Raw genomic sequence first — 18,100 nt, 5'->3', positions numbered from 1 at the left:
GCTGCATGGTACTGGTAGTACTCCTGAGATTACTACCTTTTTGATATCCTGTGTCTTAATTTATGTCCTATAAGGCAGAGGCCAGAACTCGTTTTCTACCGCAATGGCTCAGATGTAAATCACGATTTTGAATTGACCTCCTTGGCTCTTCAAGAGATTTCATATGAGTCTTTTAGGACATTTGGAAAAGCACGATTCAGTCAGGCAGAGTCAGCATGGACTTATGAAGGGGAAGTCATGTTTGACAAATTTGCTGGAATTCTTTGAGGATGTAACGAACGGGGTGGATAAAGGAAGAACCAGTGGATGTAGCTTATTTGGACTTCCAGAAGGCATTTGACAAGGTGCCACATAAAAGGTTATTGCGCAAGATAAAGGCTCATGGGGTTGGGGGTAATATATTAACATGGATAGAGGATTGGCTAACTAACAGAAAACAGAGTCGGGATAAATGCTTCATTCTCTGGTTGGCAATCAGTAACTAGTGGGATGCCGGAGGGATCAGTGCTGGGACCCCAACTATTTACAATCTATATTAACGACTTGGAGGAAGGGACCGAGTGTAACGTAGCCAAGTTTGCTGATGATACAAAGACGGGAGGAAAAGTCATGTGTGAGGAAGACACAAAAAAAACCTGCAAAAGAACATAGACATGCTAAGTGAGTGGCCAAAAATTTGGCAGATGGAGTACAATGTTGGAAAGTGTGAGGTTATGCACTTTGGCAGAAAAAAAATCGAAGAGCAAGTTATTATTTAAATGGAGAAAAATTGCAAATTGCTGCAGTACAGCGGGACCTGGGGGTCCTGGTGCATGAAACACAAAAGATGAGTATGCAGGTACAGCAAGTGATCAGGAAGGCCAATGGAATCTTGGCCTTTATTGCAAAGGGGATGGAGTATAAAAGCGGGGAAGTCTTACTACAGTTATACAGGGTATTGGTGAGGCCACACCTAGAATACTGCATACAGTTTTGGTTTCCATATTTACGAAAGGATATACTTGCTTTGGAGGCAGCTCAGAGAAGGTTCACTCGGTTGATTCCGGAGATGAGGAGGCTGACTTATGAGGAAAGGTTGAGTAGGTTGGGCCTCTACTCATTGGAATTCAGAAGAATGAGAGGTGATCTTATCGAAACGTATAAGATTATGAGGGGGCTTGACAAGGTGGATGCAGAGAGGATGTTTTCACTGATGGGGGAGACGAGAACGAGGGGGCATAATCTTAGAATAAGGGGACCACCTATTTAAAACTGAGATGAGGAGGAATTATTTCTTCTCAGGGTTGTAAATCTGTGGAATTCGTTGCCTCGGAGAGCTGTGGAAGCTGGGTTGTTGAATACATTTATGACAGAGATAGACCATTTCTTAACCGATAAGGGGTTATGGGGAGCGAGTAGGGAAGTGGACCTGAGTCCATGATCGCATCAGCCATGATCATATTAAATGGCGGAGCAGGCTCGAGGGGCCCTATGGCATATTCCTGCTCCGATTTCTTATGTTCTTATGTTCCTTATCCAGGTGCCAGGGTGACAACATAATCTTTGGAATTCATCTTTAAGGTTAAAGTGACTGTCTACTCCTTTCTTCATTACATCTACCACCACACAGCATTCCCAAACTTAACTCCCTTTGTCTTTCTCCCATCTCTAGTCCCTTGGGCAACCACTATTTCCATAGTGCCATGACTTGTTCTTGGCCACTCCCCGCCCACAATCAACCTTCAGGAAACTCCTCTCCTTCCTTCCAACCTTGATGGATGATCACTTGCTTCCAATCCTTATCCTCTATCACTGTCTCAGGTGACTACCTCTTGAATTGTGTGTTCTAAAAAGTCCTGTATGTGTTAGTGTCCCACTGTTCCTCAATCTCAGTAACTTTGAGCTTGAATTAATTCAGCTGGATGCTCTTCATGCAAGTGTGTTTGTGCTGGATGCAAAATCATGTAGGAACTTTCCATCTAACAAGATTCTCACAACAGGGGTTGCAGCTAAAACTCTTACATTTTTATGTTTTATATAAATATATATATATATAAAAAAATTAAAAACTATTAAAGTTTAAATAATGGGAGAGAGTTTCCGCTCGGTTGTGCTGGTTTTACCAACGTAATTTACCTGAAATCGGCCAAACCAGTGCAAAACATTAAGGAACTTCAAGCGTAAGTTACGTCCAGCAAATAGAGTTTCCGTGATTTTTTTATGCCGGTTTTACAAAAGTAATCGCGCCCAGATCAAATTAATGAATATGGCGGATTTCTGCCAATTGCACCTGATTGTGGCCCTTCGAAGAGGCTCTTAAAATTAAGCTGGATTTTAGCCTCAAAGGCATTAATAGATATGTTTTTAAGTTTTAAAATAATATTTAATTTACTAAAACTTATGACTGTACACCGTTGAAACTAATAACTGGTTCTGTATAATTTTAAAAAAAAATCATTTTTAATTTTAAAAATCAGGTTACTCACAGGTGGTGGACTAAATATTCTTATTAAAAAAACTTATTTTTTACGATAAACTCATTTTCAGCAGATTTAATAAAACTGCATCAGGCTACCATTCTTAAATACGTCAAAGAATATTTCTTAATGTAAGGAGGAAAAAAATAAACAATTACATTCGAAAACTCTGCCTGATTGCGCTGGTTCATGGAAGATTTGATGTTTGTGATTTGTGCAAATTCGTTTGAACGGAAACTTAAACCCTAACTTCACTTCGGAAAACAAGCACAATTTCGAGCACAATTTGCGCCTCGATTGCCGATTGTACTCGAAGCGGAAACTCTAAATGAATCTAACGATGTATATTACATGCTAAGTTACGAAATAAGTGCCTACTTAGGAGGCATATAAGGCTGAACAGCTGACTCCCTCTCCATGTTTCCTTTTTCCCTGTGGGAAAAATCCCTTGTGTTTGCTCAGCATCCCTTGAGTGTGTCTGAGATTGAACACAAGAATATAAGAAATAGGAGCAGGAGTAGGCCATTTGGCCCCTCGAGTGTGCTCTGCTATTTAATAAGATCATGGCTAGTCGGGAACGGGAGCGGGTGGACCTGTGAGGGAAGTGGCGGCAGAGGAGCGCTTCAATAAAGCCCTAGGCTCGTGGCCCAGACTGAGCTAGTTGGGAGCAGCAGTGGGAGTGGGTGGACTTGAGAGGGAAGCGGTGACAGCGGAGTCAAAAGTAAAAGAAATAAGTAAAAAGAAATCGAAGTGTGACGCCACAGCCAAGAGGATAAGTGATTGGCTGGTTGATAGGTTTCTTTGTTTTTCCTATCAGTAAGAAACCTTTCGCATTGTTGCCAATTAAATTAATTTAAGGGTTAAGCCATGGCAGGAGACCCCAGACCCGTGTCATGCTCCTCCTTTGCTATGTGGGAAATCAGGGATGCTTCCAGTGTCCCCAAGAAGCGTCCCTGACTACGATGTGTGCAGGAAGTGTATCCAGCTGCAGCTCCTGACGGACCGCATTGCAGCACTGGAGCCGCGCATGGATTCACTCTGCAGCATCGGTGATGCTGAGGATGTCGTTAATAGCACATTTAGTGAGTTGGTCACACCGCAGGAAAAGGTTACACAGGCAGATAGGGAATGGGTGGCCATCAGGAAGGTAGTGCAGGGGTCCCCTGCGGTCATCCCCCTCTGAAACCGATACAGCGTTTTGGGTACTGTTGGGGGAGCTGACTCATCAGGGGAAGACAGCAGCAGCCAAGTTCGTGGCACCATGGGTGGCTCTGCTGCACAGGAGGGCAGGAAAAAGAGTGGGAGAGCTATAGTGGTAGGGGATTCTATTGTAAGGGGAATAGATAGATGTTTCTGCGGCCGCAATCGAGACTCCAGGAAGGTATGTTGCCTCCCTGGTGCAAGGGCCAAAGATGTCTCGGAGTGGCTTCAGGGCATTCTGGAGGGGGAAGGTGAGCAGCCAGTTGTCATGGTGCATATAGGTACCAACTATATCGGTAAAAAAACGGGATGAGGTCCTACAAGCTGAATTTAGGGAGCTCGGAGTTAAACTAAAATGTAGGACCTCAAAGGTAGTAATCTCAGGATTACTACCAGTACCACGTGCTCGTCAGTGTCGGAATAGCAGGATAGTTAAGATGAATACGTGGCTTGAGCAATAGAAACATAGAAACATAGAAAATAGGTGCAGGAGTAGGCCATTCGGCCCTTCTAGCCTGCACCGCCATTCAATGAGTTCATGGCTGAACATTCAACTTCAGTACCCCATTCCTGCTTTCTCGCCATACCCCTTGATCCCCCTAGCAGTAAGGACCTCATCTAACTCCTTTTTGAATATATTTAGTGAATTGGCCTCAACAACTTTCTGTGGTAGAGAATTCCACAGGTTCACCACTCTCTGGGTGAAGAAGTTCCTCCGCATCTCGGTCCTAAATGGCTTACCCCTTATCCTTAGACTGTGACCCCTGGTTCTGGACTTCCCCAACATTGGGAACATTCTTCCTGCATCTAACCTGTCTAACCCCGTCAGAATTTTATATGTTTCTATGAGGTCCCCTCTCATTCTTCTGAACTCCAGTGAATACAAGCCCAGTTGATCCAGTCTTTCTTGATAGGTCAGTCCCGCCATCCCGGGAATCAGTCTGGTGAACCTTCGCTGCACTCCCTCAATAGCAAGAATGTCCTTCCTCAGGTTAGGAGACCAAAACTGTACACAATACTCCAGGTGTGGCCTCACCAATGCCCTGTACAACTGTAGCAACACCTCCCTGCCCCTGTACTCAAATCCCCTCGCTATGAAGGCCAACATGCCATTTGCTTTCTTAACCGCCTGCTGCACCTGCATGCCAACCTTCAATGACTGATGTACCATGACACCCAGGTCTCTTTGCACCTCCCCTTTTCCTAATCTGTCACCATTCAGATAATAGTCTGTCTCTCTGTTTTTACCACCAAAGTGGATAACCTCACATTTATCCACATTATACTTCATCTGCCATGCATTTGCCCACTCACCTAACCTATCCAAGTCGCTCTGCAGCCTCACAGCATCCTCCTCGCAGCTCACACTGCCACCCAACTTAGTGTCATCCGCAAATTTGGAGATACTACATTTAATCCCCTCATCTAAATCATTAATGTACAGTGTAAACAGCTGGGGCCCCAGCACAGAACCTTGCGGTACCCCACTAGTCACTGCCTGCCATTCTGAAAAGTACCCATTTACTCCTACTCTTTGCTTCCTGTCTGACAACCAGTTCTCAATCCATGTCAGTACACTACCCCCAATCCCATGTGCTCTAACTTTGCACATCAATCTCTTGTGTGGGACCTTGTCGAACGCCTTCTGAAAGTCCAAATATACCACATCAACTGGTTCTCCCTTATCCACTCTACTGGAAACATCCTCAAAAAATTCCAGAAGATTTGTCAAGCATGATTTCCCTTTCACAAATCCATGCTGACTTGGACCTATCATGTCACCTCTTTCCAAATGCACTGCTATGACATCCTTAATAATTGATTCCATCATTTTACCCACTACCGATGTCAGGCTGACCGGTCTATAATTCCCTGTTTTCTCTCTCCCTCCTTTTTTAAAAAGTGGGGTTACATTGGCTACCCTCCACTCCATAGGAACTGATCCAGAGTCAATGGAATGTTGGAAAATGACTGTCAACGCATCCACTATTTCCAAGGCCACCTCCTTAAGTACTCTGGGATGCAGTCCATCAGGCCCTGGGGATTTATCGGCCTTCAATCCCATCAATTTCCCCAACACAATTTCCCGGCTAATAAGGATTTCCCTCAGTTCCTCCTCCTTACTAGACCCCCCGACCCCTTTTATAACCGGAAGGTTGTTCGTGTCCTCCTTCGTGAATACCGAACCAAAGTACTTGTTCAATTGGTCCGCCATTTCTTTGTTCCCCGTTATGACTTCCCCTGATTCTGACTGCAGGGGACCTACATTTGTCTTTACTAACCTTTTTCTCTTTACATATCTATAGAAACTTTTGCAATCCGTCTTAATGTTCCCTGCAAGCTTCTTCTCATACTCCATTTTCCCTGCCCTAATCAAACCCTTTGTCCTCCTCTGCTGAGTTCTAAATTTCTCTCAGTCCCCAGGTTCGCTGCTATTTCTGGCCAATTTGTATGCCACTTCCTTGGCTTTAATACTATCCCTGATTTCCCTTGATAGCCACGGTTGAGCCACCTTCCCTTTTTTATTTCTATGCCAGACAGGAATGTACAATTGTTGTACATTGGTGCAAGAGGGGGGGATTCAAATTCCTGGGACATTGGAACCGGTTTTGGGGGAGGTGTGACCAATACAAACCAGACGGTCTGCACCTCGGCAGGATCGATGTCCTAGAGGGAATGTTTGCTAGTGCTGTTGCGGAGGGCTTAAACTAATATGGCAGGGGGATGGGAATCTATGCAAGGATACAGAGGGAAGTAAAATGGGGGCAGAAGCAAAAGGTAGAAAGGAGATAAGGAAAAGTGGAGGGCAGAGAAATCAAAGGCAAAAATCAAAAAGGGCCACATTGCAACATAATTCTAAAAGGGCAAAGAGTGTTTTTAAAAAAAAACAAGCCTGAAGGCTCGGTGTCTCAATGCAAGGAGCATTCGTAATAAGGTAGATGAATGAACTGCGCAGGTAGCTGTTAATAGATATGATGTAATTGGGATTACGGAGACATGGCTCCAGGGTGACCAAGGCTGGGAACTCAACATCCAGGGGTATTCAATATTCTGGAAGAATAGACAAAGGAAAAGGAGGTGAGGTAGCGTTGCTGGTTAAAGAGGACATTAACGCAATAGTAAGGAAGGACATTAGCTTGGATGATGTGGAATCTGAGTAGAGCTGCAGAACACCAAAGGGCAGAAAATGCTCGTGTGAGTTGTGTACAGGCCACCAAACAGTAGCAGTGAGGGTGGGGATGGCATCAAACAGGAAATTAGGGATGCATGCAATAAAGGTACAGCAGTGATCATGGGTGACTTTAATCTACATATAGATTTGGCTAACCAAACTGGCAGCAATGCGGTGGAGGAGGATTTCCTGGAGTGTTTAAGGGATGTATACACTCCAGGAAATCCAATATGTCGAGGAACCAACTAGAGAGCTGGCCATCCTAGACTGGGTGTTGTGTAATGAGAGAGGATTAATTAGTAATCTTGTTGTGCGAGGCCCCTTGGGGAAGAGTGACCATAGAATTCTTCATTAAGATGGAGAGTGACGCAGTTAATTCAGAGACTAGGGTCCTGAACTTAAAGAAAGGTAACTTCAATGGTATGCGACGTGAATTGACTAGGATAGACTGGCGAATGATACTTCAAGGGTTGACGGTGGATCGGCAATGGCCGACATTTAAAGTTCACATGGATGAACTTCAACAATTGTACATCCCTGTCTGGTGTAAAAATTAAATGGGGAAGGTGGCTCAACCGTGGCTAACAAGGGAAATTAGGGATAGTGTTAAATCCAAGAAAGAGTCATATAAATTGGCCAGAAAAAGCAGCAAACCTGAGGACTGGGAGAAATTTAGAATTCAGCAGAGGAGGACAAAGGGTTTAATTAGGAGGGGGAAAATAGAGTATGAGAGTAAGCTTGCAGGGAACATAAACACTGACTGCAAAAGCTTGCATAGATATGTGAAGCGAAAAAGATTAGTGAAGACAAATGTAGGTCCTTTGCATTCAGAATCAGGTGAATTTATAATGGGGAACAAAAAAATGGCAGACCAATTGAACAAATACTTTGGTTCTATCTTCACTAAGGAAGACACAAACAACTTTCCGGAAATGCTAGGGGACCGAGGGTCTAGCAAGAAGGAGGAACTAAGAAAATCATTATTAATCAGGAAATTGTGTTTGGGAAATGGATGGGATTGAAGGTCGATAAATCCCCAGGGCCCGATAGTGTGCATCCCAGAGTACTTAAGGAAGTGGCCCTAGAAATAGTGGATGGACTGGTGGTCATTTTCCAACATTCTATTGACCCTGGAGCAGTTCCTGTAGATTGGAGGGTAACTCATGTAACCCTACTTTTTAAAAAAGGAGAGAGAGAGAAAACAGGGTATTATAGACCAGTTTGACATCGGTAGTGGGGAAGATGTTGGAATCAATTATTAAAGATGTAATGGCAGCATATTTGGAAAGCAGTGACAGGATCGATCCAAGTCAGCATGGATTAATGAAAGGGAAATCATGCTTGACAAATATTCTAGAATTTTTTGAGGATGTAACTAGTAGAGTGGACAAGGGAGAACCAGTGGATGTGGTGTATTTGGACTTTCAAAAGGCTTTTGACAAAGTCCTGCACAAGAGATTAGTTGGAAAAATTAAACCACATGGTATTGGGGGTAATGTATTGACGGGGATAGAGAACTGGTTGGCAGACAGGAAGCCAAGAGTATGAATAAACGGGTCCTTTTCAGAATGGCAGGCAGTGACTAGTGGGATACCACAGGGTTCAGTGCTGGGACCCCAGCTATTTACAATATACATTCATGATTTGGACGAAGGGATTGAATGTAATATCTCCAAGTTTGCAGATGACACTAAGCTGGGTGGCAGTGTGAGCTGTGAGGAGGAAGCTAAGTGGTTGCAGGGTGACTTGGACAGGTTAGGTGAGTGGGCAAATGAATGGCAGATGCAGTATAATGTGGATAAATGTGAGGTTATCCACTTTGGTGGCAAAAACAGGAAGGCAGAATATTATCTGAATGGTGACAGATTTGGAAAAGAGGAGATGCAACGAGACCTGGCTGTCATGGTACATCAGTCATTGAAAGTTGGCATGCAGGTACAGCAGGCGGTGATGAAGGCAAATGGCATGTTGGCCTTCATAGCGAGAGGATTTGAGTGTCGGAGTCGGGAGGTCTTATTGCAGTTGTACAGGGCCTTGTTGAGGCCACACCTTGAATATTGTGTACAGTTTTGGTCTCCGAATCTGAGGAAGGACATTCTTGCTATTGAGGGAGTGCAGCGAAGGTTCACCAGACTGATTCCCGGGATGACAGAACTTACATATGAAGAAAGACTGGATCGACCGGGCTTATATTCACTGGAATTTAGAAGAATGAGAGGGGACCTCATAGAAACATGTAAATTTCTGACTGGATTGGACAGGTTAGATGCAGGAAGAATGTTCCCAATGTTGGGGATGTCTAGAACCAGGTGTCACAGTCTAAGGATAAAGAGTAAGCCATTTCGAACCGAGATGAGGAGAAACTTCTTCACTCAGAGAATTGTAAACCTGTGGAATGCTGTACCACAGAAAGTTGTTGAGGCCAGTTCGTTCGATAGATTCAAAAGGGAGTTAGATGTAGCCCTTATGGTTCAAGGGATATGGAGAGAAAGCAGGAATGGGGTACTAAAGTTGCATGATCAGCCATGATCATATTGAATGGTGGTGCAGGCTCGAAGGGCCGAATGGCCTACTCCTGCACCTATTTCCTACGTGTCTATGTTTCTATGACTGATCTGATCATGGATTCAGCTCCACTTTCCTGCCCGCTCCCGATACCCCTTTATTCCCTTATCACTCAAAAATCTGTCTATCTCCGCCTTAACTATATTCAATAACCCAGCCTACACAGCTCTCTGGGGCAGAGAATTCCACAGATTTACAACCCTCTGAGAGAAGAACTTCCTCCTCATCTCAGTTTTAAATGGGTGGCCCCTTATTCTGAAACTATACCCCCTCGTTCTAGTTTCCCCTGTGAGTGGAAACGTCCTCACTGCATTCACCTTGTTGAGCCCCCTCATTATCTTATATGTTTTGATAAGATCACCTCTCATTCTTTTGAACTCCAATGAGTATAAGCACAACCGTCTCATCTCCGGAATCAACCTAGTGAACCTTCTCTGAAATGCCTCCAATGCAAGTATATCCTTTCTTAAGTACAGAGACCAAAACTGTGCGCAGTACTCTCGGTGTGGCCTCACCAATACCCTGTGCAGTTGTAACAGGACTTTTCTGCTTTTATACTCCATCCCCCTTGCAATAAAAGCCAACATTCTATTTGCCTTCCTGATTACTTGCTGTACCTGCATACTAACTTTTTGTGTTTCATGCACAAGGACACCCAGGTCCCTCTGTTGTGCAGCATGTTGCAATTTTTCTCCATTTAAAAAAAATAATTTGCTTTCCTGTTCTTTCTGGATAACCTCACATTTTCACACATTATATACCAGTGCAGCTTTTGGCCGACTGAGGAAAAGTGTTTGAAGACCAGGCTCTCAAATCTGCCACCAAGATCATGGTCTACAGGGCTGTAGTAATACCTGCCTTCCTGTATGGCTGAGAGTCATGGACCATGTACAGTAGAAACCTCAAGTCGCTGGAGAAATACCACCAACGATGTCTCCGCAAGATCCTGCAAATCCCCTGGGAGGACAGACGCACCAACGTTAACGTCCTCGACCAGGACAACATCCCCAGCATTGAAGCACTGACCACACTCGATCAGCTCCGCTGGGCAGGCCACATTCTTCGCATGCCTGACATGAGACTCCCAAAGCAAGCGCTCGACGCGGAGCTCCTTCACGGCAAATGAGCCAAATGTGGGCAGAGGAAATGTTTCAAAGATACTCTCAAAGCCTCCCTGATAAAGTGCCACATCCCCACCGACACCTTGGAGTCCCTGGCCAAAGACCACTCTAAGTGGAAGAAGTGCATCCAGGAGGGCGCTGAGCACCTCGAGTCTCATCGCCGAGAGCATGCAGAAATCAAGTGCAGGCAGCGGAAAGTGCGTGCGGCAAACCAGTCCCACCCTCCCTTTCCCTCAACGACTATCTGTCCCACCTGTGACAGGGACTGTGGGTTCTCGTATTGGACTGTACAGTCACCTAAGAACTTATGTTTAGAGTGAAAGCAAGATTCCGAGGGACTGCCTATGATGATGATGATGATTCCATCTGCCAACTTTTTGCCCACTCACTTAGCCTGTCTCTACCCTTTTGCAGATTTTTTGTGTCCTTACAATTTGCTTTCTCACCTGCAAACTTGGCTACATTACACTCGGTCCCTTCATCCAAGTCATTGGGAGCTCATGGGATAGAAATCGCATCTTACCACTTATTAAAATGGTGCTTTAGTGCTTGAAATTGCGGTACTTCCCAAGGTTTTTGTTTTCAACAGCTATCTTTCAACCTTTTAATCTGTGTGTGGCAACATATGTCCAGCCCTCTGTCCTTGTTTTTGATAATTTGGGCAGTATGGTGGTCACATTGCATTGATTTTACAGAGCATTTTGTAAGCTTTGTTCATTTAAAAAAAAATGTTATTTGGATATGTTTTATGTGCTTTGCTGAATGAAGTGCTGTGGAATGTATCTATGCAAAGTTAGACCATGGCAATACATTGGCTTAAATACCTGCTCAAGTCAAATTGTTTGCTCTTGTCTTATTTTTCTGATTCAATTTTTAATCAAAATTTGATTTATGTCGAAAGTCCAATTTATAGATTTGAAATTGCAGGATGCCACTTTTATTCTGACATGACTCCTGTTATTTCATCGAAGAATTTTTATTTAATTAGCTTTGTGATGATGTGCACACTAAATTCCAAACTGAGCTTTTTTCCTGCACCTCTTAACTTTTTAATCCTCATCAACCAGGAAAACCCTACTGGGTTTATAAAATATTACTTGTCTACCTCATTATCTGCATTTCAAAATTTTCCACTCACATTCTCGATCGGTATTAAACTCCCACTAGATTACCGTATAAAATCTAATCCAAATAGGGATAAAACCAGCATTTTCAAAAACCTTTTAAGTAATTCCTGCACCCCATGGCAATTAATTATATCCCTAAGCAGTTCCTTTAAATACCTGTATTTTACAGGTGTTTTCAAAATCTCAAAAATACAACTGTGTTTTCCAAGTTACTTAACAGATCAAAGTGAAATGAAAATCATTGTTTGAAATGCATGCAATGCCGTTAACCCCTTCTGAATTGAATGATATATATTTTAATGTAATTTATTCCATTCTTCATTTGAGTAAAAGAAAGACGAATAAATTACATCAATATATATATCATAGAATGCTGTAAATTGAATGGCATATTGATCACAATCAGATTGGACCTTTTGGTTGACTTGTACATTTCAAAATTGCACCACACGCAGGTCATAAGAATCTTTGTAAAAGGAGAACCTATACAGCAAATTTGAAGGCACATCAGTTTTATAAGTCTAAAGGCAAAAGGGGGAAAAATTCATTTGTTGCATAACCAGGCCACTCCAAATCATGTTGCTAGGTAAATTAACATTTTCAATATCTTTCAAACAATAGTGACATTTGACTCTTCTAATCGGTTAACATTTTGCTTTTTTCATATAAATAGTTGAACATCCCATCAGCACAATTTTTATTTAATAGCCTTTGTGCTATATCATCATCATAGGCGGTCCCTCGAACGAGGATGACTTGCTCCCACGAGTTCACAGATGTTTCAATGAAGGACCCGATGTTCCAGTCCTGAACTCCCATTGAGGGGGTGGAAGATGCCTGTGCGCAAATTTTTTTTAACGTTTGGTGATTGTTGCACATCAGCCACCACATGACCTTTATCCAGTGGCAAGGGTTAACCAGGACGACTGGAGACCTGCTCTGCTGCACGGACCTAGTGCGCGCACACATCGCAGTGTGGGCTGGCCCGTGCTACCCCTGGGCCCTTTGCTCTTCTGGGCCCTGTACCCTCATCTGTCGCACCAACGCCACGATCCCTCGCCGTTCCTCCGCCATAAACATTCACTGCATCTCGCCAGAAACACTCCCCACTCATCCGCCTCGACCTTCTCACTCCTCTGTACCTGGGTCCTGACGATGTTCCTGCCCACGTGCCAAAACGGACGGCGACCAGGGTTTTGATGACGTCACCCAGTCGCCAATCTCAAAATCATCGCATACTTGGAGCAGTTCATGCTGGAGGTTGGAGTGATACGCCGCTCCAGCTCTTTTTATAGCCTGACCTGCGGAGCTGTTCTCTCACAGGTCGGGGGGGCCACGATGTCCCAGGCCCGCCGCTGCAGCTTTTTTATAGCCCGACCTGCGGAGCTGTTGCATTTGGAATCAATTTTTGTTTTATGGACAGTAGCTACTTTCCAGCTAGTCTTACTCCTTATAATTAGCATGAACTCGGCTCCATGTTATATTTTGATACTTCTTCATACAACCAGTTTTGATTCTAGCTTTGTGACTCAATGGAACTTGATGCATTTAAAATAAATGTTAGAGGTGGTGCAGTGATGCAATGCCTGAGCAGAACATGAAGTGGTAGGACATGGATTTCTGTTCATGATCCCTTCTGAGAATGGTGATTTACAATCCTGGGGAAGCTTTGAGTGGAAAATTAGAGGCAGAATCACCTGAGACTGCTTTTAGGCAGCCCCTGGTGTCTGGTTGCACTGCAGCAGTGTCAGGGGTCTGGGAGCAGATTGTCAGAATAAGCTTGTGGTTGGAGATAGTGTGTGGTTCAAGGTGAAGCAAGAATAAAGAGGAAATGCAATATAAAGAGGGAGATTTGCTCTTTTTAAAAAAAAATGTTCATTATGTGGCCTTAACAACAAATAAGTTGACAACCTTTATCTTTGTATTGCATTTGATAGATTAGGAAGGAATTGTCAGAAGTAGGATGGAAGTAAATTCATCCTTTTTATCAGCATTTATTGGTAAAGCCACAATTTGTATTTCATATTTATAGTTAGTCCTAAATCTCCAAATTATATCACGTTTAGGATATGTGGAAACTGTTGGGCAACCTTTTATTTGTTTAGGATAGGAGAAAAACCAGAACAATTGTATATAGTTTTTGCGATGCTGACCTTGTGCACAATTGATACAGTAACGTGTTCCAATGCTACTTATGGAATTAAATTGTTTTAAGGTTTTCATTAAGCTGATGCCCTTTAAACTAGCATTCTGACTAATTAGGATAGAGTTTTGGAGGTTGCAACTATTATGATTTTTATTAAGTGGATTTATAATATGGGGTCAAATACTGTCGTAGAGAAGAAAAAAACTGTTTCACATAGTCATGGGATCGTAAAAACATCTTTCACATTTATAATTTTCCTCATTAAAATTAAATGGAAAAAAAATTAAATTAGTTTCTTAAATATTTTCTGCCAGTTTTCTCCCTGCCTTACTGAAAGCATTGGCTCTTTGTTCGGTTCCAGTTCCATTGGTGATAGTTCTTCCCGTTCAAGTGGCCATGATTCATGTGTGATCATTGACCATGGGCAACCATGTTTCTCCATTGGGTACAGTCAACCCCAATCTTGTCCTCGCCTGTCGTCCGTACTCCCAGCAGAGAGGTTGCTGGGTTGTGTCCAAGATCTGGAACACAGTCTGTTTTTTGATCCTTTGACCCAGGGCTGCCAATGCTAATTACAATGGTGATGTTCCTTCCTGAGTAGGGTCAGATATCTGAGGGAAATCAGGGATTGAATCTTCAGTGTAGCTTAACAAAACACTGGATAAGCTCCATGATAATCAGGCCACCTTTTATTCCACATGTTTTTGTATTTTAAAAAAACAACATTTTTTTCAGTATTAAATGTGATATTATTCCATGTGGGAAAAAATAGATCTGTTGGTTTTGTATTTGCCTATATGGTGAGTTATTGCACTGCAAAGTTCATTGAAAGTGAAATGCTTTGTGTCATTTCTGAGAGACATGATAAAATGCTATATATCATGAGCATGTTATTCAACAATTGGTTAACATTGTGCAAGCTCGAGACAAAAAACACAACAAAATGTGTAGATTTATCCTGTATCCAAGTCCTAAATGTTTGTATGGACTTCAGTCATTTGAAAATAAATTCTGTGTTTTAAAATCTGTATTCGGGTCTCATTGGTAAAACAAATATAGCAAAATCCCATATGGAAGAACAATAAGTGTTCTTTCTGGTCGTAAGCTATTTTAAAATGTCCTTTTATAGACTGTAAGAGGACACATTGATGCATACAGATCAAATGCAGATGTAATTAACTGATCATTAGTAAAACATGGTGACATAATTTAGTACTTTTGGATGTCTCAGATGCACTTAAATCGTTGCACGAATTTACTTATAATACAACACATTTTGTATACCATTTAATTCCTCCAGTGTCAAGAATTCATCAAAACAGTCATGTGTAGCTTTTCAATAGCAGAATAAGGATAATTCCCATGTTGTAGGTGAGAGTATCACTTTTGAATACTTTTTTTCATGCAAGCCATACAAAGTTCAGTTCTGTGCTGTATCAATTTACATTTGAAGGTGTCAGCAGCACATCGTGTCACAGACCCACTAACTATTACCAAGGGCAAATCTGATTTGAAAAAGCTTGTTCTTTAATTATTAATTTTGAGTAATATTATGACTGTCATTAGTGAAGTCTGATCTCATTTTGAAATGCTCCCATGTTCTTTTTAATGTCCTCAAACAGCAGGTTATATGCCAACAGAAGGAAATAAATAACTTAATTCAGCGGAAAATTGGTGTCGATGAAAACATTACTTTAGTGCAGACGGAAGTAACTGATTTGAAGGAAAAACTCAAGAGTAAAAGCCATGATTATAAGGTACATTGGCTTGTGCATCAAAACCAACCAGTTTCAAGTTTTGAGAGTTTTTTTTGCTCTTGCAATTAACATTGCACTATGCAACCATGTTTTCACTGTCAGTTTGCTGTCTGTTTTAACAAGAGTTGTCCACATCACAGTAGAATGATTTTGGTCATTGCTCAAAAGTTTTCAGTAGAATTTATTCTTCTTCAATTTGTATTTGAAAATATTTGAGAACAGTTCCTATTATAGATTTGGCAAAATCTTTGTTTTGTCCCAGTCATTGAAGTTGTAGCTGCTTTGTGACATTCTAAATGACATGCTTAAAAGGAAAGTGCCTTAGGCATTGAGGCACTTTAAAGCCTTGTGGTTTTATGCTGTGTGCAAAACTCTGAGAAAGCATCTTAAAAGCTAAGAATCTTACCCTTATAACTTTCTTGATAAATAGTTAATGATGGAAATGGAGCAATGAAGTAGGAGTGTGAAGATGTGGCTTCTCCTAATTAGATTCTGATGGGACTTACATTATTAATTGATAAGGCCAGTGCCTGAAAGATTGTGTCTTTGTGGGTCTCAAGAATAGCTGGGGACAGCATCAAAGGCAGTTTGATCAATTAATGGACTCTTGTAAATGTGTTCTCATCAAAGCTGTCATTCAAGTAAAATATGATCCTTCTACCTGCATGAAAGGAGACCAAAAGTGCCAACAGGTGACTTTATATGTCAACTATCTAGGGCTGCTGTGTGTACAAAGCTCGAAAAAAATGTTTACTTGTTAATTCCCGCATTTGTTATTTGACCTGTTTGGTGCACTTGCACAGGACGCTAAGGAACGTGCTCTGAAGGACGAGGAGAAAACCAGCCTGCTTCTGAAAAATCTGGAGGAAGAAAAGCAGGGATTAAGCGCACGCTGCTCTGACCTGGTAAATGACCTGAAGAAGCAAGCAGCCCAGTGGAAGGAAGCGAAGTCTGACATTGACTCCAAAGTAAAGGTACGAGAAGGGGCTCTTGGGTAGGATTTCACAAGATGCTTTCATCTGCATTGACTTCATGGAATTTTCTTTAATAACAAGTCACATAGTGGAATGTACCCCATGGGCCTCATGTTCATTTAAATTCATTCACTTAAAACCCATAGCTTTTAAAAAATTAATACTGCAAAGTGGAAAACCAACTGAAAATATTATATTAGAAATCACACATGTCTCATTGTTAATATAACATGATCCCATTATCATTTCATCTTTGTACAATATTATTACTTTTAAGGCAATGGAGATCTTTCCCAGCTTCTGAAATCTGTAGCACAGTAACTTTTCCTCTTGACTTACCATATGATTGAACTCCACAATTCACATGCACAAAACTGTATTAGATCTAATGTTTAAAAGCTGCCAACTTTCTGTAGTTTACTCAGACTCATTTCTTTACAAAGCACACTAAATAATATACTGTGGTGTTGTGAGGAGATGAAGCCTGGTGTTGCATTATTTCTTCCTCCTGAAATGCAGTCTGGGCAGGATGACCAAGGTGGGTGGAATACAAAGGGGTGGAAGTTATGCTGCAGATATATAATGCTCTGGTTAGACCTCATTTAGAGCGCTGCGTTCAGTTCTGGGCACTGCACCTCAGGAAGGCTATATTGGCCTTGGATGTGGTGCAGTGCAGATTACCAGAATGATACCAGAGCTAAAAGGGTTAAATTATGAGGACGGGTTGCATAGACTCGGCTTGTATTCCCTTGAATATAGAAGGTTGTTTAAGAAGATTAGAGGAGTTGATTGGGGAGATGGACAGAAACATTTTCCTCTGGTCGGGGAATCCAGAACAAGGGGGCACAACCTTAAAATTAAGGCCATTCAGGGGTGATGTCAGGAAGCACTTCTTCATGCAAAGGGTAGTGGAAATCTGGAATGCTCATCCCCCAAAAAGCTGTTGAGGCTGGGGATCAATTGAAAATTTCAAAACTGGGATTGATGTTAGAATAGGTATTAAGGGACAAAGAACCAAGGCAGTTAAATGGAGATAAGATGCAGCCATGAAGTACTTGAATGGCAGAACATGATTGAGGGGCTGAATGGGCCTGCCTATGTTCCTTTAACATCACAGTGAATTGGATGTTCACATTCTGGGGTGTGCAAAAAAAAAAAGTTTTTTAATTTGTCTCAAATCTTGCATTTTCCTAATTTGTATTTCTGTATTTCAGACAGTTTTGCTGCTCCATTCCCTGTTTGTTTCCTTTAGGTCAAACCTTTGTAGTTGATATTTATGGCTAAGACATGATTGAAATGTGACGATAGTAGTGGACAAGAATGTAAACATTTAAAAAAAAAAAAAAAAAAATATTTTACCCTTGGATGATGCTTGATTTACCAGAGCAAGTTGCCAATCATTACTGGGTTATTGGACGGCAAGTGCTAGCCCAACAACAGAGCAGGAAAGTTGGTGTTCACCAGGCCTATGTGCTTTTCCTAATGCCTGTGCTTATAGTATTGGCAGAGGCCATTGCTTGCCTGTCTGCCTGTCCTTTGGGAGAAAGGCAAAAGAGGGAGATTCCAATTTAAAATAATGAAA

General features: G+C 42.1%; 1 protein-coding gene across 5 annotated transcripts in view; it reads left to right on the top strand.

Annotated features, from left to right (window-relative positions):
• Positions 1-18,100, top strand: part of cntln (centlein, centrosomal protein) — a 559,253-nt gene that overhangs the window by 80,400 nt on the left and 460,753 nt on the right. For 3 of the 5 annotated variants that reach the window (XM_070886555.1, XM_070886546.1, XM_070886527.1), the window contains exons 5-6: positions 15,410-15,544; positions 16,348-16,518. In XM_070886555.1, the coding sequence (XP_070742656.1) occupies positions 15,410-15,544; positions 16,348-16,518 (306 nt within the window). The remainder of the gene's footprint in view (positions 1-15,409; positions 15,545-16,347; positions 16,519-18,100) is intronic. The other 2 variants (XM_070886537.1, XM_070886564.1) reach the window with 2 other exon arrangements.

The sequence above is a fragment of the Pristiophorus japonicus genome, chromosome 1 (assembly GCF_044704955.1).
Source record: "Pristiophorus japonicus isolate sPriJap1 chromosome 1, sPriJap1.hap1, whole genome shotgun sequence".
Classification (NCBI taxonomy): domain Eukaryota; kingdom Metazoa; phylum Chordata; class Chondrichthyes; family Pristiophoridae; genus Pristiophorus; species Pristiophorus japonicus.
This window is presented reverse-complemented; position numbering and strand designations above follow the sequence as displayed.